The 25653-nt window shown below is 36.0% G+C and overlaps 3 protein-coding genes across 4 annotated transcripts in view; 1 reads left to right on the top strand and 2 right to left on the bottom strand.

Moving 5' to 3' along the window:
• The window catches only part of LOC149961270 (uncharacterized), a 151922-nt gene extending 148229 nt beyond the window's left edge, over window positions 1–3693 (top strand). Inside the window, exon 7 of one of the 2 annotated variants that reach the window (XM_090176409.1) lies at window positions 1606–3693. In XM_090176409.1, the coding sequence (XP_090032535.1) occupies window positions 1606–2720 (1115 nt within the window). In that variant the 3' untranslated portion in view covers window positions 2721–3693. The remainder of the gene's footprint in view (window positions 1–1605) is intronic. The other variant, XM_090176415.1, reaches the window with a different exon arrangement.
• Window positions 3694–4390: 697 nt separating this feature from the next.
• Window positions 4391–14259, bottom strand: LOC149961269 (protein SSUH2 homolog). Its single transcript, XM_090170421.1, has 10 exons — window positions 14158–14259; window positions 13852–14099; window positions 12101–12170; window positions 11171–11300; window positions 11052–11112; window positions 9335–9513; window positions 7798–7994; window positions 7106–7208; window positions 6938–7042; window positions 4391–5218 (listed from the first exon to the last, which is right to left on the bottom strand). The coding sequence occupies exons 1-10, from the start codon at window positions 14169–14171 to the stop codon at window positions 5072–5074; spliced, it is 1254 nt and encodes a 417-aa protein (XP_090026547.1). The 5' UTR covers window positions 14172–14259; the 3' UTR covers window positions 4391–5071.
• A 1920-nt stretch (window positions 14260–16179) lies between these two features.
• LOC149961268 (protein SSUH2 homolog) lies at window positions 16180–23815 on the bottom strand. The gene is made up of 11 exons (XM_090170392.1): window positions 23681–23815; window positions 23579–23613; window positions 23378–23509; window positions 22282–22351; window positions 20440–20569; window positions 19881–19944; window positions 19603–19781; window positions 18865–19064; window positions 17290–17395; window positions 17124–17228; window positions 16180–16351 (listed from the first exon to the last, which is right to left on the bottom strand). Exons 1-11 carry the CDS (start codon window positions 23692–23694, stop codon window positions 16205–16207), a joined length of 1182 nt encoding a protein of 393 aa, XP_090026518.1. The 5' UTR covers window positions 23695–23815; the 3' UTR covers window positions 16180–16204.
• Window positions 23816–25653: the final 1838 nt, after the last annotated feature.

The raw sequence follows: 25653 nt of genomic DNA, 5'->3' as shown, positions 1-25653 counted from the left end.
TAATTAATTAATTATTATCATTAATTGTTAATTAATTATTAACTAATTAATTATTATCATTAATTATTAACTAATTAATTATTATCATTAATTATTAACTAATTAATTATTATCATTAATTATTAATTAATTATTATCATTAATTATTAATTAATTATTATCATTAATTATTAATTAATTAATTAATGATGGTACCAGATTAAAAACATTTTGAAAAAGTATTTTGAAATGGTTTTTCCATATACGAAACCCACAAAAAGTAAAATGCTACATAGTTTCCTAGAAATGCAAAATGGTATTTTGCATTTAGCATTTTTATAAGGCATTTTGAACAACCCTGCGCCGTTTCCGTGTTATGTTTTTAACAAAACCGGGTTTAAACTCCAAAGTTAACTTTAAATTCTGAATGTAAAGAACATATCTGAAACCTGGTGTGACATGCCACGTCTGCAAATATAGTTCGGTTTCCCCTTCCCATAACAACTTGTCGAGGTTAACGGTAATAGTGAGTGTAGGGTGCTGTTGGCTCGTATGGCATGAAGGGCTTGTCACCACCCTCCTACGCATTGTAACCCGGCCACAGCGTTGCCAGGTCCCAAAACTGAAATTATAGTATCGAAGCCGAAAAATTATCGAATTTTCTAGAAAAGTATAGTACACAAGTACGGCCAACTTTGATTACTCGCTAAAGCGTGGTAGCACTTTATCAAAGTTGGCCGTTACTAACATATTTCATTTTCGTTAGGCTACAACACGCTTGATTAGTCAAGTCGGCCGTATTTTAAAGTACAAACCAAACACTCCAAGGAGTATAATATTTCAATTCTTAGCCTACTAGGAGTAACAAAAGAAACTGGAAACGCCGTTCTTATGTTAACAGATAGGAACTTTCTAAATTATCGCACAAATATCGCAAATATAGTAAAATTATAGTACAATTATCGCAAAAAGCGTACTATATAGTACGCGATTGAAGTTATAGTACGGAAAATTCGAAAGGTAAAATTATCGAAATATACTATAATTATAGTACGGTTGACAACGCTGCCCGGCATTAAAAATCGCAAGCTGACTTGGGCCATGGGTATTCGCCTAGCTAATTATTATTAATTATAATAAATAATAATCCGCTAGGCTAATACCCCAAGGCACCACCTTAGGCCCGAGTCATCTTATCTTAATTCTTGTGAGGTGGCGGAGTGGTTAGCACTTTCGCCTCGCAGCAAGAGGAGCCGGGTTCGATCCCAGCTTGTGGCACTGGGTGTAAACTCGGAACAACTCCTTCCGCGTTGAGTTTGCAAGTTCTCTCCTCACTGGTTTAAGGGGTTTTCCCCCGAGCTCTTCGGTTTCCCCTTCCATAAAAACTTGTCAAGGTTAACGGTAATAGTTAGTGTAGGGAGCTGTTGGCTCGATCGTGTGGCATGCAGGGCTTGCCACCACCCTCCTACGCATTGTAACCCGGCCACCTGAATTAAAGGCTTCAAAAGTCGCTTGATGACTTAGGCCTAAGGTGGTGCCTTGGGTATTAGCCTAGCTGATTATTATTATTATATTATTATTATCTTAATTATAAAACCAAAAAAATAATGTCCACAATTGTTACAGGTGAACCACCGACGACGGTGCGAAGTATCCGCGAAGCCCCAGTGATTCCGGCCATCGAGCAATTCGGCCACCGCAACACTCAGTCCCCGCAACTGGACGGCACGGGCTCGGACAAAAGCGGCTCGTCGTCCAACAACGAAGCCAACGCCGCCGAGAAAGCCTTGGTCCTATCCAAACTGTGTTACGAACTCGAGACGCTAGGGAACGCTCCCATCGTACCCGGAAACGGGGAACTGGTCCCGACGGCAGAAGGCCGATGCCGGGTGCCCATTAACCTCTCCGATTTCACCTTGGACACTTTACTAGCCAACTCCGAAATGTTCGTGGAGGTCATACAAGAGATTCGGGAACGCACTCGCAACCGCAACATGGTCGTGGCGGCGCAAAGGTTGTCCGGAGGACATTTCTCCATGCCCGACTTGACCCGCGACCCCAGTGTGGCCAATAGTCCGGCCAACTCGATAGCGCCCTCCGACGGCGTGCCGCAAACTCGAAGCCTCCCCGACTCCAACGACGGCAACACGGTGACGCCATCTTCCGTCAACACCAGCGTGTGCAGCGGCGACAGTGACGCGACGGCGCTCCCTGGTGGCCCTTCTCACAAACGATGCGCGTCGCGTAACACCAGCTGCCACGCCGAACGCAGCAGTGACTCGTCCGCGACCCATTCGTCCGAAGAGAAGCCGTTGCCCAAACCCGCGCTGGCGACGTCCTCCACGCCCAAACCCAAGAAGACGGTGACGATTGCCAAGAACCTCCCGCGCAGTCGCAGTTACGGCGGCTCGGAAGCGACGGCCGCGCCGCCTCTAGAGAGAAACCCGAGACGTTCGCGACACGAGGGACTCGGACGCGGCTACGCCCACCATCACGAAGATGGTGACAGTTGCAGCACTTGCTCAAGTAGTAGCTCGGACGATGACGTGGACCCTTACCAGTTGCCGCCTCGCAAGGCTTACGGCGGCGTGCGCATTTCTTACGTCAGCAACGACGCTCTGGCGGCTGCCAAACAAAGAACGGCTAGTATGCCCAATAGGTCGCCGCACAATCACTCTTCGCCGCACAATCACTCGTCGGCGTCGGCCAAGGATGCCAATAAGAATTGTTTAATTTCGTGATTTTCGTCTCTGTAATTATCATTTTCCGTTTAATTGTGATTTTAAATTAGTGTACTTTTCATTATTTTTGTTTTCTCCCTCGTTTACAAGCTCACAACGAATCTTTGTTAGGTTCTTAGCGCCACTCGGCGTTAATATTTCTAACATTTAGGCGCAATTTCATTATAAGTGAAGTGCCAAACGAAGCTTTGCCTAAAGTTTATAGAAATATCATACCCCACCTGTTCAGATTATATACGTAATTTCCGCTAAGCCTCGGTTATAGAAACCTACGACTTGGCTAAACGCTTCTAAGCCTCGGTTATTGAAACCTACGACTTGGATAAACGCCTCTAAGCCTCGGTTATTGAAACCTAGTACTTGGCTAAACGCCTATAAGCGTCGGTTATTGAAACCTACGACTTGGATAAACGCCTCTAAGCCTCGGTTATTGAAACCTAGTACTTGGATAAACGCCCCTAAGCCTCGGTTATAGAAACCTGGGACTTCGATAGACGCCTCTAAGCCTTGGTTAAAGAAACCTAAGAGTTGGCTAAACGTCGCTAAGCCTTGCCTGGAGATAAAAATAAAAGCTTTTGTCAAGATAGCTTTAAATCTCGTAAACATTGTCTGAGTCTTCAAATACCGCCAAGCTTTGCCGTTTTACGTGTGTAGCTAGATTCATTAGCTAAGCCTAATACCGAACAAAAACGATGATGCCAAATATTAGCCAGCCTATATGATATTAATATTAAAATAATTAAATTAGCCTATGCGCTATTTCGAACAAAAAAATTTAGTATATATTTTTTCAAGTGTAGAAAATACCATAGATTTTTTTATTCTGGTACAAATTTAAATAAGAATAAGGATTGTTTGTTAACCCTAGTGTTTTTATTGTCGGTTTTTAAGCCTTTGCAGGTTGTCTTTGCAATACAAACTCAGTATTTGGTAGTGCACATTTATTGTAAATTGAAAAACAAAATTGTGAAATAAACTTATTTACCAAGAAATATTTCTTTGGTTTTCTAACTTCCTTTAAGATAGAAACCCTACGAATGTTTAGTACTGGCGCCAGCCACTAGATGGGGTAAGACCTCCCACAGCTTCACGCTGTATTGACAAGTTAGGATGAATTAAATTCACTCCAACACAAGGTGAATTAGGAACCCATACATCTCCGTCGCAAAGTAAATAAATTAAAAAGTAAGATTCGTTACACGTTTAGAAGTGTTGAAAGTGTTATATATTATATCATAAGTAACATAAAACCAATAAGTGGGGCATTTAGCTAGAATTACCACCGAACTGATTTACATAATATCACGAGTACAGAGCCCAATAGAGTCTAAATTTGTCCAATGCGAAATATACTGTTAGCAAGGACGATAATATATTACTCAGTTCGGTTGAGCTGAGTGACAGTGTCAGTGTCGAAAAAGCTTCAGTAAGAAAATTAGCCTTAAAAAATACGTCGAAAAAATAGCAAGTGTCATTCTTATTGTTATTGCGTTACTTATTTACTAGGCGAAGTGAGTATCGATAATGATGTTTAAATTGAGACTAAAAAACTAATTTTAAATAATATTTAAGTTGAAAATGTGCTCTAAACGGATTTTATGTTATTGCATATTTAACTAAATAAACCAACCCCATCCACACAATTCAAGTCATTCCAATAAAAAAGTTCGTTTGTCAAGTTTTTAGATTTATTAAAACAATAACTAAAGGGTTAACCTAAGGCTGGGCGAATAATCGAATAACTCGGCGGAATATCGAGGTACGTTTTGTGTGTACGGATAGTTTTAGTTTTTTAATTACGTCATAGGTGACCTATACTGTCATTAAATAATTCAGTTCTACTATTTAGGTATTAGAATTTAAAATATTTTGACTATTAGACCTGTTATTCGACTGATATTTGGACCTATATTTCGACGAATATTCGGCATATTATTCAACGAATATTCGGGCTTATTATTCGGCATATTATTTTACGAACATCCGGGCTTATTATTCGACAAATATTCGTCGAATATAGACGTAAATATTAGTCGAATAGTCTGTGATTTTTTTATTAAATTTTACACGGTCTTTTTTACTCTTTTTTTTTTCAGTATTTGAATTAAGCCTAACTATTCGGTATTTGGATCGAAAACTACTATTCGTATCGGTATTCGATTTGAAAGTTTTTGGGTATTCGATACGCGTCTCGATTGGCTAAAAGTGCTATTCGCCCAGATCTACTTAGGTTAACCCAAAAAATATAACAAATTCGAGAATACATATCATAGTTTTATCTCCATAAACAGAATTATTCTTATTTTACATGAACTAAACATGGTTTTCCCAAATAGCTGCCAACATTTGTTTCAAAGTACATTGCAACCCCAGCAACATGATTGTGGGTAATCCGGGAAATGTACTTTGGTCTCGAAACCGTAGACGTGAAATCTGCCGTTGTTATCCTTCCATTTGTAAAGTATTTCGGCGATCGGAATTATCCGTATTCGTTGTCGCTGAAATTAAAGAGGACAAGTTTGATTTTCTACTCGTAGATGGCGTTCGTGCCAGGTATAAGCAAAGAGTATATAGGACTACGTGAACTAGAGATAAAATGACCGCGTGGGATATATTAAAGAAAGTGTCGGCTCAACGTCAAGCAGCTCTTTTTTTCAACAGATGTCGCTATCGTCGTAATAAAAACAAGACAGTTAAGCGGCATTTTGACCTTAAATTGGTCAATAACATAAATTACAGTAATTATCAATAATATATTTTACATGGGATATATAATTTGGTTAGAGTAAACATTTTCTAATTATAATACTCTACAATGGTTCTCTGGTGACGTTATTGTTTCGCTATTTGGAATTTTAGCTTACTTCGACTTTAATAGATGGCACCACGCTCTCCACTAAAGTCGCTTTTTTTCGAAGAATCGGAAAGATTCATGGCCATCTCTAATAACAGGGGCCTTTTCATACAGGTGGCAATGATAGAGCCGACATTTGCTTTAAGGTGGGCGTAGCCTTAGATGGGGATGGAACTCCGACGTTTAAAACCCCAAATCACGGTACCGCAGCGCCACTACGGGAGCCTTTGGAAACGCTGCACGCGTCATTTGAATTAAGAAACGCGTCGACGCGTTTTTAGTTTTTGAGAAAGACTTGAAAGATGGATTTAGATCACAAATATTCCAAACCTAAACTTGTGGCGTTGTGGTATAAGTGACGTCCCACAGCCCAAACGAAAATTAAACTAGCCCAGATATAAAAATGTTTTTTTTTTCTTAAAAAACAGCCCACATTCTATCCCCTTTTATAGGCAAATTTTACGAAAAAGAGTGGAAAACTTTATAGAAGCGTCATTTTCGGTCAAATAATTACTATATATATATATATAAACAATTAAAAAACCAATTAAATTTTATAATTTTGGTGAAAACCACAAAAATCCGCCTCTTGCCAAAGTCTTTTTTTCGCCGCAAAGCGCTTTGAAAAGGAGCCCAATTGGGCGAGAAAACCGCCCAGCTGGCTACTCGATCTTGTGTTGTAACTAGAGCATAGCGTCGATTTGACTTGGGTCAGCGGCGGCGTTTGGCCAAAATCATCCGGCGGCGGCGCTGCGTGCAGATTTTTCTCAAATCCTCGTCAGCGTTGATTTTTTTTGGTCGGCGGTGGCGTGAATTAGGGGCACTAATTTATCGCCCTTTCGAAAATTTGAAAAAAAAAAATTCCAAAATGTTTTTGAAAGAACAAAAGTTACCAGAAAAACTCAAAACATTTTCGGCGGCGGGATCCGCTTTGGTGCCATTAGACTGAATGCGTTTTTTTGGTGACCGAAAATAGCCCAAATGTGCGATTTTTAATTAAATATATATTTGATCCCATTCGACCGAAATTAAATTCCATTTTACTACGGAGGCCCCAACTTAACCTAACCCAACCTAACCTAACACAACATTACCCAACCCTACCTAACCTAAACTAACCTAACCTAACCTAAATTGAATGGGGCTTTTGAATTTTCTAACCCTTTGGGCTCGAAAATATTACATTTTCCAGCCCATTGGGATTTCGGTCAAATGGGAATTCGGTCGAAAGGGACGATACCAAATTTTATAGGAGATGCCGGCGCGCCGAAAAGTAACTCGGCGGCGGCGGTTCAGCGCCAGATAAAATATCGGCGTCGGCGTCGTTGGATCGGCGGCGCTATGCCCTAATTGTAATCGTTACCTGTTCCAAAACTTTTTCGGAAGGAAAGGCCCTTTCGTGCTTGGACACGATGCGTTGGGAAGCCAAATTCACGGAATTATCCGGGAAGTGCGTCACCGGATACACCTGAATATAAATTAAAATTAAAAAAAAAGCCGTTAGATGGCGAGGTCCGCCTTTAATAAATACCCTAGGATAGCGTTCCTCCAAAGCAACCTGTCCACTAACTTCCCTGATCAGTTCTTTGGGAAAATCATTTGTGTCCGATATATGGTCTTCCACGTGATTAATCCTAATTAATCCTTAATTAATCTCGTTGTGATAAAAATAATTAAAGGGGAACGGCCAAGCTTTTCCAAAAATCGCCTCATTTGCATATCAAAAGATCAACAAGACGTTCAATATACTTACACGTACCTTATTTTGTCTTGAAAATATAGTTTTTGACGTAAAAAGTTGAAACGCAAAATAACGCCAAGTATTTGGGTTTGAATTTTCGACGCCATTTTAAGGCTTATCGGCAGCGCCAGCAGCACCTTAGTGAGTGATTTGCGCACTATCCTCACTTTTAAAATCGCGCAATTTAGGCTTAGGTCTCGTATAAATGGAACGCGCCGCGCCTGCGAAACAAATTTTTCGCGTCTTCAGCAGCGCGCGCTTTTACGTTGTTTTTCTGTCTCACCGACTTCTCACCAGGGGTCACGGCGGACGCGCACTTTTCGATTTCCCGAAATTTCTTTATTTTAATTAAAAATTAAATTTGTTCCACTTTGTATTTTTTGATGCGGTTTTCGCCATAAATTTTAGTTTTTAACGGGCTATAGTGCTATCTAACTGGTTCAAACTTGACCGTTCCTCTTTAATCCGGAAATCGTTATTACCAGGTCACGGTTAACTTGATGTAAAATCTCAGTTGCGTCTTGCCGTCGCAAGTGCTGCAAGTGACGTGCCCGCGGCCCATGCAGTGGAAACATCTATCGCGTCCGGAGCCGTGGCATCCGTGGCAGTGATGGTGATGATGGTTGCCGTCGCCGCTTCGATGTCTGTGCCCACTCCCTCCACACGACGAACAACAAGTCTGTTAATATACACTCGATTAATTAGAGTTTACAAAGAATTTTGGGATATTTATCAACCGTCAGGGTTGTTCAAAATGCAAAATATAAAATATAAAATGGTTTTTGCAGCTCAATATAAAAATACAAAATTCATTTTGAAAATGGTTTTTCAAAATGTAAAATGTTCTTACAAATGCACTCTGTTTACTTTTAATTATTTATATTTTAATTAATTAATAATAAATTAATAATTATTTATATTTTAATTAATTAATAATAAATTAATAATTATTTATATTTTAATTAGTTAATAATAAATTAATAATTATTTATATTTTAATTAGTTAATAATAAATTAATAATTATTTATATTTTAATTAGTTAATAATAAATTAATAATTATTTATATTTTAATTTATTAATAATAAACTAATAATTATTTATATTTTAATTAATTAAAAATAAACTAATAATTATTTATAATTTAATTAATTAATAATAAATTAATAATTATTTATATTTTAATTAGTTAATAATAAATTAATAATTATTTATATTTTAATTAATTAATAATAAATTAATAATTATTTATATTTTAATTAATTAATAATAAATTAATAATTATTTATATTTTAATTAATTAATAATAAATTAATAATTATTTATATTTTAATAAATTAATAATAAATTAATAATTATTTATATTTTAATTAATTAATAATTATTTATATTTTAATAAATTAATAATAAATTAATAGTTATTTATATTTTAATAAATTAATAATAAATTAATAGTTATTTATATTTTAATAAATTAATAATAAATTAATAGTTATTTATATTTTAATAAATTAATAATAAATTAATAGTTATTTATATTTTAATAAATTAATAATAAATTAATAGTTATTTATATTTTAATAAATTAATAATAAATTAATAGTTATTTATATTTTAATAAATTAATAGTTATTAATATTTTATTACTTATTAATTATAATTAATAATAATAACGTAGAGATTTAAAAACCATCCTCGCAGCCAGCGTGGTAAATAAAGCGGTGGCGCTGTACGAATGTTCGTCTGCTTCTGAGAAAGTGAGTAACTGAGTATCGCCATCTATGATTACTTAGGATTAAATAGCAGACGAACTTTCTTTACACGAGCTGCGATGATGGAACCAGAGTATAAACATTTTGAAAAAGCAGTTTGAAAATGTTTTTCCACATATCAAACCCACAAAATGTAAAATGCAAAGTAGTTTCCTAGAAACTCAAAATGTAAAATGAAAAATACTGTAAAATGGTATTTTGCATTTTGCATTTTCAAAATGCATTTGGAACAGCTCTGTCAACCGTACGTTTCCAGCTCCCAGACATCTGTTACAACGTTTGTGGCCCAGTCCGATGCAGGCGTGACAAGGCCTAATTTCTTCGGTATTGGGTATTTCAACCACAACGTGGTCGTTTTTGAAAGGCGTCTTCGGATGGACTGATATTTCCCACGGTAAGGGAGCGTAGCCGACCGAAATTGGCGTTCCTAGAAAGTTATATTTTCATCGGGTTAACCACTTTGGCAATCCTGGATCAAGACGTTGCCTACGTCATTATAAAGGCCCTTTCACTTGAAATTTCTTCAATTCATTTCGGCATTTTAGCCCGATAAATCTGTTTTCTTGGCAACAGCGAGGTTTCAACTTTGGGATGCAAATTAATTTGTTTAGTTTCGTTAAAGAAGTTTAATTTAAGAAAAGGGAAGGTTAGGACAAACATTTCATGAATTTAAACCATATACTAGCTTATAAGTTAAGAGTGATTTCTCCCAAGACGTTGAAGTCGCGGCGTGTCGCCATCTGATGGCGAAAAATCGAAAAGAGAGTTTGCCTGTGAAATCCGGTTTCGTTTCAACGACGGGATCAAAGTCTAACGCGAGTTGTCGCGAAGAGATAAGCTTTAAAGCAAGAAGTGTCGGCTCGACGTCAAGTAGCTCTTTTTTCAACAGAATGATATCGCTGTCATCATAATAAAAACAAGTTAGTTAAGCTACATTTTGACCCAAAAGGCGGGACATAAAAGAACCCCTCGCGTTGATTGGATCGTTTGTAAATTGAACAAGAACCTAAATTATAGTAATTTTTAACAATATTTTTACATCGGATATATAATTTAGGATAAAGTCCACTAAATAGAGTAAAAATTGCCAAATTATAATTCTCTACTATGGTTCTCTGACGCCATTATTGTTTCGCTATTTTGAGTTTTAGCTACATTTGCCATTAATAGATGGCGCCACGCTCTCCACTAAAGTAGCTTTTTTTCAAAGAATAGGAAAGATTCATAGCCATCTCTAATACCAGGGGCCTTTTCATATTACAGGTGGCAATGATAGAGCCGACAGTTGCTTTAAACTACGAATATTTTACGACAATGCCTGTTCATATTGAAATGAATAAAATATTATTCCAAAATGTTGACACATTATAGTTGTTTTATCGGTTAAATTTCCCTAAATTAATACTTCACCAGTCAACAAACCCATCGACCCCCATGTAAAATTTAAAACAAGCGTCGTTAGGCCTAGCTAACTTCACGCGCTTCTGTCTCGTATCCATGGAGATAGCCGTTTCCGCTATCGTCGGAAGTTGAAAAAGTCAAAAAGATAGGGCAAAAAGTCGCCGCAGGGAGTCACGTATACCGGTTTTGATTTTATATGGGATAAATCACTGTTAACGTTATATCCATGGCGGATTCCAACTTATAGGGAGCTATCATATTATAAACTTATGTTTAAATGGATTTAATATAAATGGCTCTTTTGTTTCAATTAGATCGAGCTCAGAGAGCCATTTTTCGTGCATTACAAGCACAGAAACAATTTAAATTTAAATGTATTTAATATAAATAGTTGTTTTACTTCTATGGAAAAGGTTAAGTTTAGATTTTTGAAATCCCCTTCGTAGGTGGAAATCCGATTCAAAAGTACCCCCATACGCGAACCTTTATAATAACGTAGGCAACGATCAAGCTAATACTTTTTGTTCCAATAAATGTACAAAAGTAAAAAACGTAAGGCAGTACCTTTGTAAGGTTTGAAAGCTCTCGCCGTTTCTCGTTTTTCGGAGAACGTTTCTAACGTGTACTAATTAAATTACGATTAGTTACGGAAAAAATAAACAATTCGATAGGATATAACCAACGTGAAAGGCGCTTTTGTAAGTGATGTCGTTAATGATCATGTCTCTGGCCACTTTGGTTCCGTAACAGCATGTCTCCGAGGCGAAGTTCAAAACGGCTTCTCTGGCTTGTTCTTCTGTTAAATTTGGGACACTGGAAATAGTATTTAAATATTTAAAAAAATTTAATTTTTTGAAAATCTTTCTAATTGGAATTCAAGGGGACCCAATCTCGTTCACTTTACAGAAGAAAAAGATTTTTGAAATTTTAAAAATTGAAAATTTCGAAATCTGGTTCTATAAGTCGCTCACTAACTTCTTAATTTTAAAACTAATGAAATAAAAAATATTTTGGAATTGGATTTGAGTCAGTTCTAAAAATCTCAATATCGGCATTTAAAACCAACGCGAAAATTATACATTAAAATCTCAAAATTTTATTTGAGATTTCCCGAATCAGCTTGAGATTTTTAAATCCCGTACACTTTACCCGTAAAAAAGTTTTGGAGATCTTGAAAACTAGGAAATTTGACCTATAGCCAGTTCTAAAATATCAATATCGGCATTTAAAACCAACGCGAAAATTATACATTAAAATCTCAAAATTTTGTTTGAGATTTTTAAATTCCGTACACTTTACCCGGAAAAAAGTTTTGGAGATCTTGAAAATTCCGAAGTCAGTTCTAAATATCGAAAAATCGGCATTTAAAATCAACGCGAAAATTACACTTTCAAATCCCAAAATGTTGTTTAAGATTTAGAAAATTACCTTGAGATTTAAAATCAAAAAAACTTTGCTAAACAAATTATAAATTTTCAAATCAACTTTTGAAATCTAAACGAAATTATTTCTATAAAATCTCAAAATCTAGATGAAAGAAACGAAAATCAAAATTAAAAATCTCAGATTGAAAATGGCTTTTGATTTGATCGAAGTTGATAAAGATACTTTACTTAAGTAACTGGTTTCGCTCGGTTGGCGGTTCATAATGCGGCCCTTGCTCTGCAGGTGGCGCTGTTGCAGCTGGTTAGAAAAATGTTTGTGAAATTCTATTAGATATTTATTTATTAATAGCAAAATTGAATTAAAATTTCACAATTAATTTTTTTTTTAAAATTTCATTGGTATTAGGGATTTTGAAAGCAAAACCTCAACCCAAGCTTAAATGGGGTATATTCTATAGTAAGAAATCATCCGTTAACTTACGCCATGACTAGTTTTGAACGTAACTATCACCATAATAAAATAAACTAATTTAAGAGACAAGATACTTCATATGCATAAAAATACATACAGTTACCCATAGCTTCTGTTAAGAAAGACGAATTAAATTCGTTGATACACCATAAATATGGAACCAAGTATGTATTTTTTTATACTTACTAAATTTAGCCCCCAGCACGACAGGGGGAAGGAAACAATTCAACCGTAAGACGTTTTAGAGAACCAATTATAAAAAGGGCTGATTTGATAAATACAAATAATAATAATAATAATAATCGGCTACGCTAATATCCGGTTGCCTGGTTATACTGGTAGGAGGGTGGTGGAAAGCTCTTCATGCCACGTGAGCCAATAGCTCCCTAGACTCACTATTACCGTTAACCTCATCAAGTTTTTATGGCAAGTAGAAATCTAATAAAAAAAACCCTTTAACCAGTGGCGAGAGAACATGCAAACTCGACGCGGAAGGAGTTTTACCGAGTTTTCACCAACAGCGACTTTCACCTTTTCCCGTTGTTCTGGCGGTCGGGAACACGACTGTACACACGGACAAAATTTGCCGGATTTTATCACAGCGAGCGCTGCCGGGGAATGAGAAAACGGATAATCTTTTTTTGAGGGGCGTTGGGCTCGACCAGTCAGCGAGCGTTATGCCGTCACGTGGTAGACGCAAAAATTCTTAAGCCTACTTTTAAAGAATTTCAAAATCCCGTGACAGCGAAACGCCCGCTGATTAGTCGAACTCAAAGTGCTTCAGAAAACCGGGGGAAAAAGTAGAGATATTTCAACATTTTTTTCTCCTTTTTCTCGTTTACCGGCAGCGCTGACGGTGGAAAATCCGTTTAATTTTGTACGTGTGTACAGTCGTTTTCCCGCGCGCCAGAACAACGGGGAAAGGTGGTAAAACGAGAAAATAGAGAAAATCAGGAAAACACTGCCCGTGTGAACCAGCCTTAAGACGTAACACGACATTTCAAATTCATTGGCTCGAGGTTTGACGCGAAAAGAATGCTTAGTCATGGTCACAAATAGGCGATCTTCCCGCGCAAAATAGGCTTATAAAACAATGGATTTAAAAACCTCAATTTGTTATCGTACTTAATATTTTGAAGTAATTATAACGTTCTTCGCGAAAGAAGTGTAGTTATACCTAATTTCAGGTATTTGTATGGTTATAAAAGAGATAATCAGGTAAGCTAATAATATAATAACCATGACATTCCAAGTGTATACCTATATAGTTTCCTGGTATTGTGATAGTGATGTTAAGTCTCTGACTAGAAAATTGTAAAAAATTAACCTAGGCTTAGTGAAGCCACTCCTATGTTTTGATGACGGCCAACCCCGATCACGGAAGCGCGTTATAGAAGTTGGCTGTGCTATGCCAAATTTCCGGGAACATTTTAACAAGTTAGCTAAGACCAAAACAATTTATGCTATCGCCTATTAACTTAACAAGCAAAATGACTGAAGACATTACTAGAAACGAAAGTGGCTTCGTTGTAACCCGGTATTTGCTGCAGTTCGTTGATGGGCACATTTTTCAACTCTTCTTGCGTCTGTTGAGAAGACCCTGCCGGTGGTAATTGCCCCGGCGGTACTTGGTAAGGTCCCGGTCCTGGCGCTAGTCCCTGTCCCTCTGGGTACGCCCCGGGTGGGGAATACGGGGGCGGCGGTGGGTAGTCATTCAGTGGGTTATTGATACCATGTTCCGCTCCTAAGGTACCACTGCAAAATGCTCAAGTTTAAACGAAGCCTTGGCTACATTTTAGATCACCTTTATTACCCGTAATTATTCATTGTGCGTTTTTCAGGAGGCGCAAACGACACTCGCGTCTTTCAAGCCTTGCCAGTATCTGACTTCGAAACGCCCCGTCGCGCACTTGGCCGGTTTCTTCGCAATCCTCCGTGTTGGGAGCCTTTATCATTTCCAATAACGCCTACAGATAAGCCAGTAACGATAAGAATTCTAATATTTTTCTTATTATGACAATAATCTTGACAGGAATATTGTCATTTCATAAAGTCTATCTTCTGTGTGGAAATTCAGCTTCTTTACCTACGTTATACGCAAATAAATCTATTGTTTATACAACTGTATTTGGTTCAAATTGAAGTGTTTCTGCGTAATCATAAAAGTATTAGGAAATTAATAGTGGGACGTAGGAAACATGTGTCTTCGCAAGTTCGAAGCATTTTCTAAATAGAGGGATTTTTACAGGACAAAACGCGGAAGGATACACCAAATTATATTATAATTATAATTATACCACGTGGCAAATTAAAACAACTGTCGTCTCTATCATTGCCACCTGTATTATGATAAGGCCCCTGTTATTAGAGATGGCCCTGAATCTATCCGATTCTTCGAAAAACGTGACTTTAGTGGAGAGCGTGGTGCCATCTATAAATGGCAAAGGAAGCTAAAATTCAAAATGCCATCTATTAATGCCAAAGGAAGCTAAAATTCAAAATAGCGAAACAATAATGTCGTCAGATAACCATTGCAGAGTATTATAATTAGACAACTTATACTCTATTTAGTGGACTTTAACCTAAATTATATATCCGATGTAAAAATATTGTTTATAATTGCTGTAATTTATGTTATTGACCAATTTACTAAGAGCCAATCAACGCGAGGGGTTTTTTTATGTCCCGCCTTTTGCGTCAAAATGTAGCGTATGCATCTTGTTGCGACATCTGTTGAAAAAAATTATTTCATGACGAGCAGACACTTGCTTTAAAATGTAGTTTTGAATATTTGGTTATTTTTTAAAATAATTTTAATTATTCATAGTTGGATGTATATCTCCCCGCACGATTTTATCTTTGAAACCATTATTTGAAAAGGTTCACGTTTCAAGCAGTATAGGAAAAGGAATACTTCCCTCATAGGAACTATTTTATATACTTTTGCTATAGTTTATCATTAACCCATTACCCCTGTAGAAGTATTCCAACCGCAACGCACCGGTGTTCGATGCCAATTTAATATACAATGTTGTATAAGATTCAACAAATACTTTAATACACGTATTTAATCCTAACCCAAACTAGAACGGTTGGAATTACATAGGAAATCTTTTAAATTTCTTTCTATCCACAATAATTTATGACGTCAACGAAGTGACTATAATATAATTAATAACAAAGTTAATTTTTATAACTATATAGATCGATTTACAATTTTTAACGCGCAAAGACGATTTTAAAGGGGTAACATTCATCTGAGGTAACATGGTGATGGCGTTATTTGTTAGTAGATGGCGCTCTGATAGCAACATGACGTCATAATTTTCATTTTCGACGATTGGTTGAAAGTTTTCAGTTTTTAGTGGAGAACGGTTTTGTCGAGATTCAAAATACAAAATTATCTTCCCTGATTGGATAGTTTAAAATGGTATTATAGTGCCATCTATGGCGGAGTGTTAACTACTCTTAAAATTAATTGTTAATTTAAATTACAAAAATTATATAGTTTTAATAAGAATTTAAAGTACTATAATTTAGTAATTAATTAACAACTTTTTAAAAACGTTTATTTTTCATAAAGTGTCGCCATCTACCTCAAACATTGTTAAATAGGAAGGTACCTCGGGTGGATTTCGCCCCTTTTTAGCTATTTCCCTGTAGGCAATATGTGAATGCGCCTATATTTGTTTTATGTGTCATAACATATATATTTTAGAATTTTGGACATCTCAATCTTACGATGTACCCTAAATAGCAAAATTCGAAATGTGTCCAAGCTGACGATATCTCTATAATCGTGTCAATCTGATGTAAATGTAATAATTGTCCAGAATAAAGTTAAATAAATATTTTATTTTTCAAACTATGGTACAGCCCCAACAACAGCTTTGGGGGTAATCTGCAAAATGTATCTGATTTTCCAAACCATAAACGTAAAAATTGCCATTCTTTTCTTTAAACTGATAAAGAACTTCGGCAATGGGCACCACTTCAATCCGTTGACGCTGTAATTTAAACGGGAAATAATTGCGTTTTAATTAAGGCTGGGCGAATAGCACTTTTATCGAGACGAATATCGAATACCCAAAAAGTTTCTTATCGGATACTGAGATGAATAGTAGTTTTCGAACCAAATACCGAATAGTTAGGCTTAATGCAAATATTACCTTACGGAATATTCGTCGAATAATAGACCCAAATATTCGTCGAATAGTATGCCGAATATTCATCGAATAAAGACCCAAATATTCGTCGAATAACAGGTCTAATAGTCGAAATAATTTAAATATGAATATCTAAATGGTAGAACTGAATTATTTAATTGACGTCATAGATTACGTACACACAAAAAAGTATCTGCTGAGAGCCAACTGAACAATGACGTACGTTCTTTTATATAGAATTGCCCTATAGATACTTTTATTTGAATTTCACTGGGCGCCGCCATCTTAGCCGTCAACCGCCAAGTGAGAGCTCTACCATAAAAATTTCTTCCCCTCAAAAAAGGTTTGCTTTGACCATCCCCATAGGCAGCTATGCAGTGGCACAGGCCGATTGGGGAGACCGGAATAAGAGTCTATATTTTCCGGATATTCGTCGAATAATTGAAATGTTATTCGATATTTGATCAAATACTAAAAGAGGCGTGAAAAGAATATAGAGACGGTTATTCGTCTCGATATTCACCGAATTATTCGGTTAAATCGGTTATTCGTCCAGCCTTAGTTTTAATCCAATAAATGGCGGCATTTCATGTCGTAATTTATGCCATTATACCTGTTCCAAAACTTTCTCGAGAGGAAATTCACTTTCGTGTTTCCGAACGATACTTTCAGACGCTAAAACTATCGATTCGTCCGGAAATTGCGTCATTGGAAAAACCTAGGTAATGAAGTACTCGTGTGTTAGTTAATGTAATAGACGATAGATGGCGCGTTTCTACCTTAGGATACCGTTCCTCAAATCCAATTTTTCCTCTAAGTTTGTTGGTAATTAATTCTTTGGGAAAATTGATGGTTTCCGTGATAAATTCGTCGACGTGATTAGTCCTATAATTAAATATTTAAACGATTAATCAAAATCAAATAATTTTTGTTTAAATTTTGTAAGCTTTTTAATACATAATTGTGGATGTAGTTATTTATTGGGACATTGATTGTGTTGAGATGATTTTTGGCTTCGCTCTAACAGTAAGCTCCTCCCTCCTTACAACTGACGTCATATGACGCTATTGAAGCACACAACGGTGACGTTTTTCCTCCCCCCCTCTCGTGCATAGGGGCAAAATTAGACCATGATATATACGTTCTTGTTAGTACTAATAAATTATTTTTTAAGGGTTTTTAATTTTTTTAACTTTTTATCGATTTAAAATGTCTAATATCAGTAAACATACTACAAAACATTAATAGTGTTACATTGTTAATCAATTTAAAGCTAGTCTAGAGGTTTAGTTTTACTTTCAGATTCAAAAAAATAGGCGAAAATGCCGCTTTATTTAAATTTGCAAACAATAAATTAGACTAATCATGGAATGAATTTTTTTTCGGAAAAATACGGAAAATTTTTCCGGAAAAAAACGCCTCGGTCATTTTCCGGAAAATATTCCGAGCGAAAGATTTTCCGACTTACAACACTAGTACTAATTAATTAATTAATTAATTAATTAATAGATTACTTAAATGACTACTACAAGAATGAATTTTTTTGTAGTCAGGGAGGACGACTATATATCATAATTTTGTAGTTTCCAACCCGGCGTGAGAGGGGAAAAGAAATACGTCACTACGGTGCACTTCAATCATGGACCAAGAATCTAAGATTACTAAGAAGACTCGCTTTTCAGGCTTTAAAAATCACGCGTGAATACTGACAAAAGGGCGCCGTTATTTTTGGTTAAATGATTTGGCTTAGTAAGTTTTGAGCCTTTTATTTTTGAAATTGGTTCTTTAAAAGTTCAAGTAATGGTAATAAACTATGGTGTTAAGTAAAAATAACCAGTAAGCCGCATATGGCTGAGGTTTTTAAATCAAATTCACTGGAATCTATTTCATTTCTAATCTTGATGAACTAACAAGGAGAGTACCCGATGTGTTTTAATAATAATAATTAGTCGCTTGTTCCGGGGATGATAGTTACTCCAGCCCATAAACTATTCGTTTGTTCCGGAGTATTAGGGCTACACTTTTTACTCTTTCTGAAAAGGAGGTGTAAAGGAGTAAATCGGATTTGGTCGTCTGCTAGCCACAATTTATCTGCTAAAAAGGCCACCGGCAGCCATTTTGAAAAAATGTTTTTTCTCCGACTCAAAGTATTTGGCAGCAAAGAATCGGAGTAAAATGACGTCAAAGCCTTACTCTTCTTACCCTACTCCGAAATCCCGGAACAAGCGAAAACAAACCAGCTATTGTTAGATAATGAGGGGGATTTGCCTCAAGATAGATTATGTCGAGGCTACCAATCCACGTGGAAATAAATTCATTTTTGTTAATTAACAAATAAATAAATGTGAACTTACCAAGTTACGGTTAATTGAATAAACAATTTGAGGGCTTTGCGACCAAAGCAAGTTATGCAAGTGCCCATTCCCGAACCAGAACAACCCCAGCAGTTGGCTCGTCCGCTGGAGTAGCAAACGTAACACGGATCGTATTGCATATAGCCGTCTGACCTGTACCAGGTGGTTCGCCCCATGCCGCCACATCCCTGACATGTCACCTGAAACCAAGTTTCAAATACGGTTAAACTTTGTAATAAATCATAATAAAATTATTAATTATATTAATTAATAATTAATAATAAAATAATAAAAAATATAGGTACTCTGGGAGCCCTGTTAGACGGATGTCACTAGTTAATTTTTAAGCTTCTAATTAATAATTATTAATCGCTTATGTCTATTGCGCTGACCAAGATTGTATTAATTTCTACTGACAAGGAGACTACCCGAGGTGGTTATCAGCGATTTTGTTGAAACTCGGGGGTTAGGTAAACCTTATGGTAGTATGGAAATTGCCAAAGCGAAAAGTTGCAATGGGCTTTAGTTTTCCCATGGCAACCGAAAATGTAACCCGGTCACCTGAATTAAAGGCATTAAAAGTCGCTAAATGACTTGGCCTAAGGTCCTGTCCAAACTGGGTTACGAAAGCCTAAGATGGTGCCTTGATTATTATATTATCACGGTTATTATTTAAGATAGGGAATTGGCACATTTATGTGACAATGGTGACGATGATTATGATAAGATAATGATTACCTTTCCGGTTCCGACGCAGTACATGCACATAGTTTTGCCACACCCTTCACAATCGAAGCAGGTCCTCAGTTCCCCCGTGTTGGGTATTTCGGTCATCACTGAGTGGTCTACGAAATGCTCGGGTGGAGAAAGTGAAATGTCCCACGGAAGCGGGGCCTCTCCCTTCGAAATTGGAGTATCTGCGTGGTACGTATGCGCGTTAAACATTATTCCACCCAGCTTAGTATTATCAAGCTAAAACGTTTCGCTTTCTATTTGAGCAGAAAGTAAAATGTTACCTGGGTCCGCTGATACGAATGCCAGTTCAACCTCACGTTTTTCCGTGAACGTTTCGAGGGTGTACTAAATTAATAGGAAATTTTCACTTTTTTAAAATTTGGAAACGTTTTTACCTCTCCGAGGGGACTTTGTACCCTAGGAGGGGCTATACAACCACCGTGTCTGTCTGTCTGTGGGTCTGTCTGTCAGGCCTGCGAACGCGTTCGCATTTTCGGGGCAAAGGGTAATCACTGCGTACGCAGTTTCTTAGAATCAGGGAAAAGGTTTTCCCAAAAGCGCCCTCTTTTTGTCATTGGGTGTAGTATAATTTTTTAACCGGCCGGGATTCGAACCCGAGCCCGCTTGAACGACAGGTGAGCGTTCTACCGCAGAACGTTTTTAAATTTTGGTAACTTTTTAAATTTGGTAACTTTTTAAATTTTGGTAACTTTTTAATTTTGGTAACTTTTTAAGTTTTGGTAACTTTTTAAGTTTTGGTAACTTTTCGGAAATATTTGTAACTTTTTTTTAGTTTTGGTAACTTTAAAATAAAATAAATATTATAAAATGGTATCTTACGCGAAAAGCGGTTTTGTGAATCGTGTCGTTGAATGTCATGCTTTTGGCCGCTGTGGTGCCGTAACAGCATGTATCAGTTGCTAAGTCGACCACGGCTTCCCTGATTCCTTCGTCGGTTATATTTGGCACGCTGAAAATCACACATTTCCAATCTATATTATCTATATTATAAGGAGCGCTTGGTACGTCAGTCGTACGTCCGAGCTGTCACGAAAGTTTGCTTAGTCTGTCATGAAGCCAAAGGCGGGGCGGCGAAGAGAAAGCCAGCGAGGGGCGGAGAGAGAAGCTGCTGCCTTTCGCTTTGTTAGTGGCTTAACTATAGCCTTTTTTGTGTTTTTGCTTAGACCAATTTGGTCTAAGGTTTTGTTTTGTCAGTAAGGGTACCAAAGGCGGGGCGGCGAACCGAGCGAAGACACAGGCGGCACGGGGCAGAGACAAACCGGGACTGCCTTTCGCTTCGTTACTGAGGTGGTTCGACTATAAACAGCGCGGGGCAAAGGGGGATTGGGGCTCAGGGACGAGCGTATTTGTTTATGTTCGCCATGGGGGGGGGGGGGGCAAATATGCCGTTGGATACAGGGGGTTTACAGGGGTACAAGGGGGTTTGCGACGAGAAAGGTGAGTTTTTTGTTATTTTTGCGGGGGAAAAGGGTACCCCGGTAATTCTGGCATGGGGAAAGGAATTAGAGGGGTGCCTTAGTAGGGGGTTTGGAAGAGAGAGAAAGGCGAGTTTTTGAGTAATGTTTGTGGGGAAAAGAGTACGTCGGAAATTATCGCATGGGAAAGAGGGGGAGGGGGTGGTACTGGGGTGGATTGACTATGGGGAAAAGGTACTACGGCAATTCTCACATGGGAAAGAGGGGTAGGTGGGCTGACTGGGGTGGTGTGCCTCGAAACACAACTAGCTGAGGGCCCGCCCGTAGGGTGGGCTTCTCGGCTAGTTTAATATAATAAATGAATTTCCAATATAATACAATGATGTACACTTGTCCAGGGAGAAGATCGCTTCGCTGGGGTAACGCCATTTGAAGCCGATTTTTAAATACCCCAAAGTCTTACAAGATGGCGCTAACAGTCGGAAATGTAGAAATTTGTTTACTTTTCCCAACGATTTCTTTTTCAGATTTGAATGTTATAAAAGGTAATAGTAATACTGTTTGTAATCAATCAGAGCCATCTAGCAGAGTTTTTTTAATTTCGATTTAAATCAGATTTTTTTATTGAGTTTATTTGATTATTTTATATTATTGATGACTTTTTCTTATAATGTGAACGAAAATTTAAATTACAGTCGTGAATTTTCCGGGAAAATTAAATGCGGAAAAATTTAAGATTAGTCTAGTGGTTTAGTTTTACTTTTCGATTCGAGAAAATATTCGAACAATATTAGGCTAATATATAATGAAAACCTTTTTTTCTTTATTTCGGAAAAAAATAAAAATTGTCCGAGCCGTTAATACTGTTTGTAATCAATCAGTGCCATCTAGCAGAGTTTTTTTTAATTTCGATTTAAATCAGATTTTTTATTGAGTTTATTTGATTATTTCCGACTTGCAACTCGAATTTAAATAAATCCCAATTAAATATAATTACTAATTAAATACTAAATATATTTTAGTTTGCTCTGAATTCAAATTTGTGGAGAACCCATTTGGTCCATTTTCATAAATACATAGATTTAAATCCGACAACACTTCATTTAAATTGGTATTTTAAATTTAAATAAAAATTATTGAAATCGAATCTCTAAGAGCTGCTTTCTAAATATTTGTTTCCCTGCAAGCCATATGTGAATTGTTCTATAGAAACTTATACATTTTGAAACTTAATATATAATTTCACCTTAATGAAAGTTCTCTGTTCGTTGGCGGCTCGTAGTTCACAGGCGTCTCGTACGGTGGCGCTATCGTAGCTGTATAACAAAGACCAATTAATGGGTGGTCAAAAAATACCCTCTGGTATTAACTTACGTACCGCACGGGGTATATAAATCTTTATTATGTATGTATAAACCACGATCTTTCTATGGAGAGGTCGGCGCACTTACAATTTTTGGTGTGACTAGCTAGTCAGTTTCAGGCCAAGGAGTCAGAGCATTCACTGTACCGTTTCGCGCCATTGAAACAGGTACCCCTAAGCCTATTATTATAAGAAATTAAATAAAACCAATTATTTTATGGTTATAATATAATTATTTTATCTCAATTATTTATCATTATATCCTAATATTTAAACTAGGGATGTTAATTTTCCGGAAAAATAAAATGCGGAAAATTTTCCGAATTGCGGAAAATTTTCCGCAAATCGGAAAAATAAAAATTTGAAACATAATTACCTTTTAAGGGTTTTAAATGTTTTTAACTTTTTATCGATATAAAATGTCTAATTTCAGTAAACATACTACAAAACATTAATAGCGTTACATTGTTACAATTAGTGTTGTAAGTCGGAAAATTTTCCGACTTACAACACTAATTTAAACTGAAATTATATGATATGATAAATTGTTAAAATTAAATAGATGTAGTGTATAACCTTTATACTATATTTCTTGCGTTAAAAATATCAATAGTTCCACTGAAAAGGCTAATTCTTTGCACGGCACATTAATCAGGGTTGTATGATTTAAATTAATTTCATTTAAATCAGTGAGTTAAATTGCTATTTAAATCGGTGAGTTAAATTGCTATTTAAATCGGTGAGTTAAATTGCTATTTAAATCGAGTGATTTTAAAAAGTCATCGATTTAAATCACTTATTATACTTCAATGAATTTATGAAACCAATTACTTTTAATTGGTAAGTAAGTTTAATTAAGATTAATTTAAAATTATTCGTAAATTTATCAATCCGATTTTTAAAAAACGATATTTTGTTTGGGTACGTGCGCTGACCTCTCCATAAAACGGTCATGTATAAATGATAGAAAAAATATTACTAGGTTTGAAAGTAGCTTCCTCATATTCACGTATTTGTTGTTGGTTAAGTTTGATATGTTCTGGTTCATCAATTAAACTTTCTTCTGCTGAACTTCCTCCATCTGAACTTACTCCGTTTGTACTTAATTGTTCTTGAGTATCAAATCGCAAAAGTAATTAATATAACTTCGTTGCTTGAGTTTAAGCTTGATTGAAATTACCTTTCTGTGTCTGGAGTGTTCCAAATTCATAAGAACTAAAATATAAAATGTATAAACATAAGATTATAATTATGTTTATTATTATCTAATGTCTTAAATTACCCAGTATAATCCATGTCCTCTGGAACTAAATACGGCTATTTTCAACCTAAAACGTTTAATTTATATGAACTTATGAACAACGTATATTTATCGTGCTTATTTTAAAGCTTTGTACGTAGACTCTTTTGTAGAAACCCGTCCTTTCGATTCGGAAATTTGCCTAACAATAAAATTATAAAGTAAACTAAAATCCGTAGGAGATTTCGCAGGAAATCCAGAACACCGTGAATTCATGCGCAGGAAATAAGCTTTTTATCTCTTTCGCAACGCAAAGACATTTGTCCTACGATCCTTATCAGTTAGGTAGAATTTCAGTATTTCACTGGGTCTTTGACAAGAAGGAAATCAACAGGTATTTCCTATAAAGAGGACATGGAAAAGGTGTTGAAACTATTGACTTTCACATAGGTTGCTAGCGAGGGGCAGTTCACTTCGATGATTAAGTTTGCACTCTTGATCGATTAAATCCGATTAAATCATGATTAAGATGATTAAATGGATTAAATCATGATTAAATCACGATTAAATTGAGTTAGTGACTAAGCCGATTAAATGGATTAAATCATGATTAAATCACGATTAAATTGAGTTAGTGACTAAGCCGATTAAATTTATTAAATAATGATTAAGTTGATTAATCACGATTAAATTCAGTTTCTGATTAAGACGATTAAATCACGATTAAGCATATATATAATCATGACTAAGCATATATATTCACGATTAAGCAGATATAATCACGATTAAAAATTAAATATATCCTAAAATTAAGATTGTGATTAAATCGATTTAATAATTAAAATTTAAATAAATAATAATCAGCTAGGCTAATACCCAAGTCAACGAGCGACTTTTAATACCTTTAAACAGATGTCCGGGTCAAAGTGCCTTGGAGGGTGGTGGCAAACCCTTCATGCCACGCGAGCCGACAGCTCCCTACGCTCACTATTACCGTTAACCTCTACAAGTCTTTATGGAAAGGAAAAACCCGAAGAAATCGGGGGAAAACCCCTTGAACCAGTGGGGAAGAACCGGCAAAGGAGTTTGCAAGTTTTCAACCAGTGCCAAATGCTGGGATCGAACCCGGCTCCTATTACTGCGAGGCGAAAGTTCTAACCCCACTCAATAAACGATTTAAGCCGATTACATAGCGATTAAAAGATTAGTTAGTGATTAAATCCAGATTAACTTGTGATTAAATCCAGATTAACTTGTGATTAAATCCAGATTAACTTGTTATTAAATCCAGATTAACTTGTGATTAAATCCAGATTAACTTGTGATTAAATCCAGATTAACTTGTGATTAAATCCAGATTAACTTGTGATTAAATCCAGATTAACTTGTGATTAAATCCAGATTAACTTGTGATTAAATCCAGATTACCTTGTGATTAAATCCAGATTAACTTGTGATTAAATCCAGATTAACTTGTGATTAAATCCAGATTAACTTGTGATTAAATCCAGATTAACTTGTGATTAAATCCAGATTAACTTGTGATTAAATCCAGATTAACTTGTGATTAAATCCAGATTAACTTGTGATTAAATCCAGATTAACTTGTGATTAAATCCAAATTAACTTGTGATTAAATCCAGATTCAAAAGATTTAATCGCGATTATTAATAAATTAATCGGATTAAATCCAGATTAAAAAGATTAAATCCTACTGAAAATTAAATCCGATTAAAAATTAAATCGAATTAAAAATTAAATCGGATTAAAAATTAAATCGGATTCAAAATTTAATCGCGATTATTAATACAATTAATCGGATTAAATCCGATTAAGTTTGCACCCGAAAGAGGAGTGATCTGCCCTCGGATGCTCTTAGCTTTCACCATAAGTAACATAATCCCTTATAAGTGTGCCTCTGTATAACATTTAGAAAGAAAATAATTTCAAAGGGACCTTGTTTCAAACGGAACTTTTAATTAAATTATCCTAAAATTCATTTTACACATGAAAAT

The sequence above is a fragment of the Leiobunum rupestre genome, chromosome 1 (genome assembly GCF_980474605.1).
Source record: "Leiobunum rupestre chromosome 1, qqLeiRupe1.1.hap1, whole genome shotgun sequence".
Lineage (NCBI taxonomy): Eukaryota > Metazoa > Arthropoda > Arachnida > Opiliones > Sclerosomatidae > Leiobunum > Leiobunum rupestre.
Note: the sequence above shows the minus strand (reverse complement) of the source record. Positions and strands in the feature narration are given on the sequence as shown.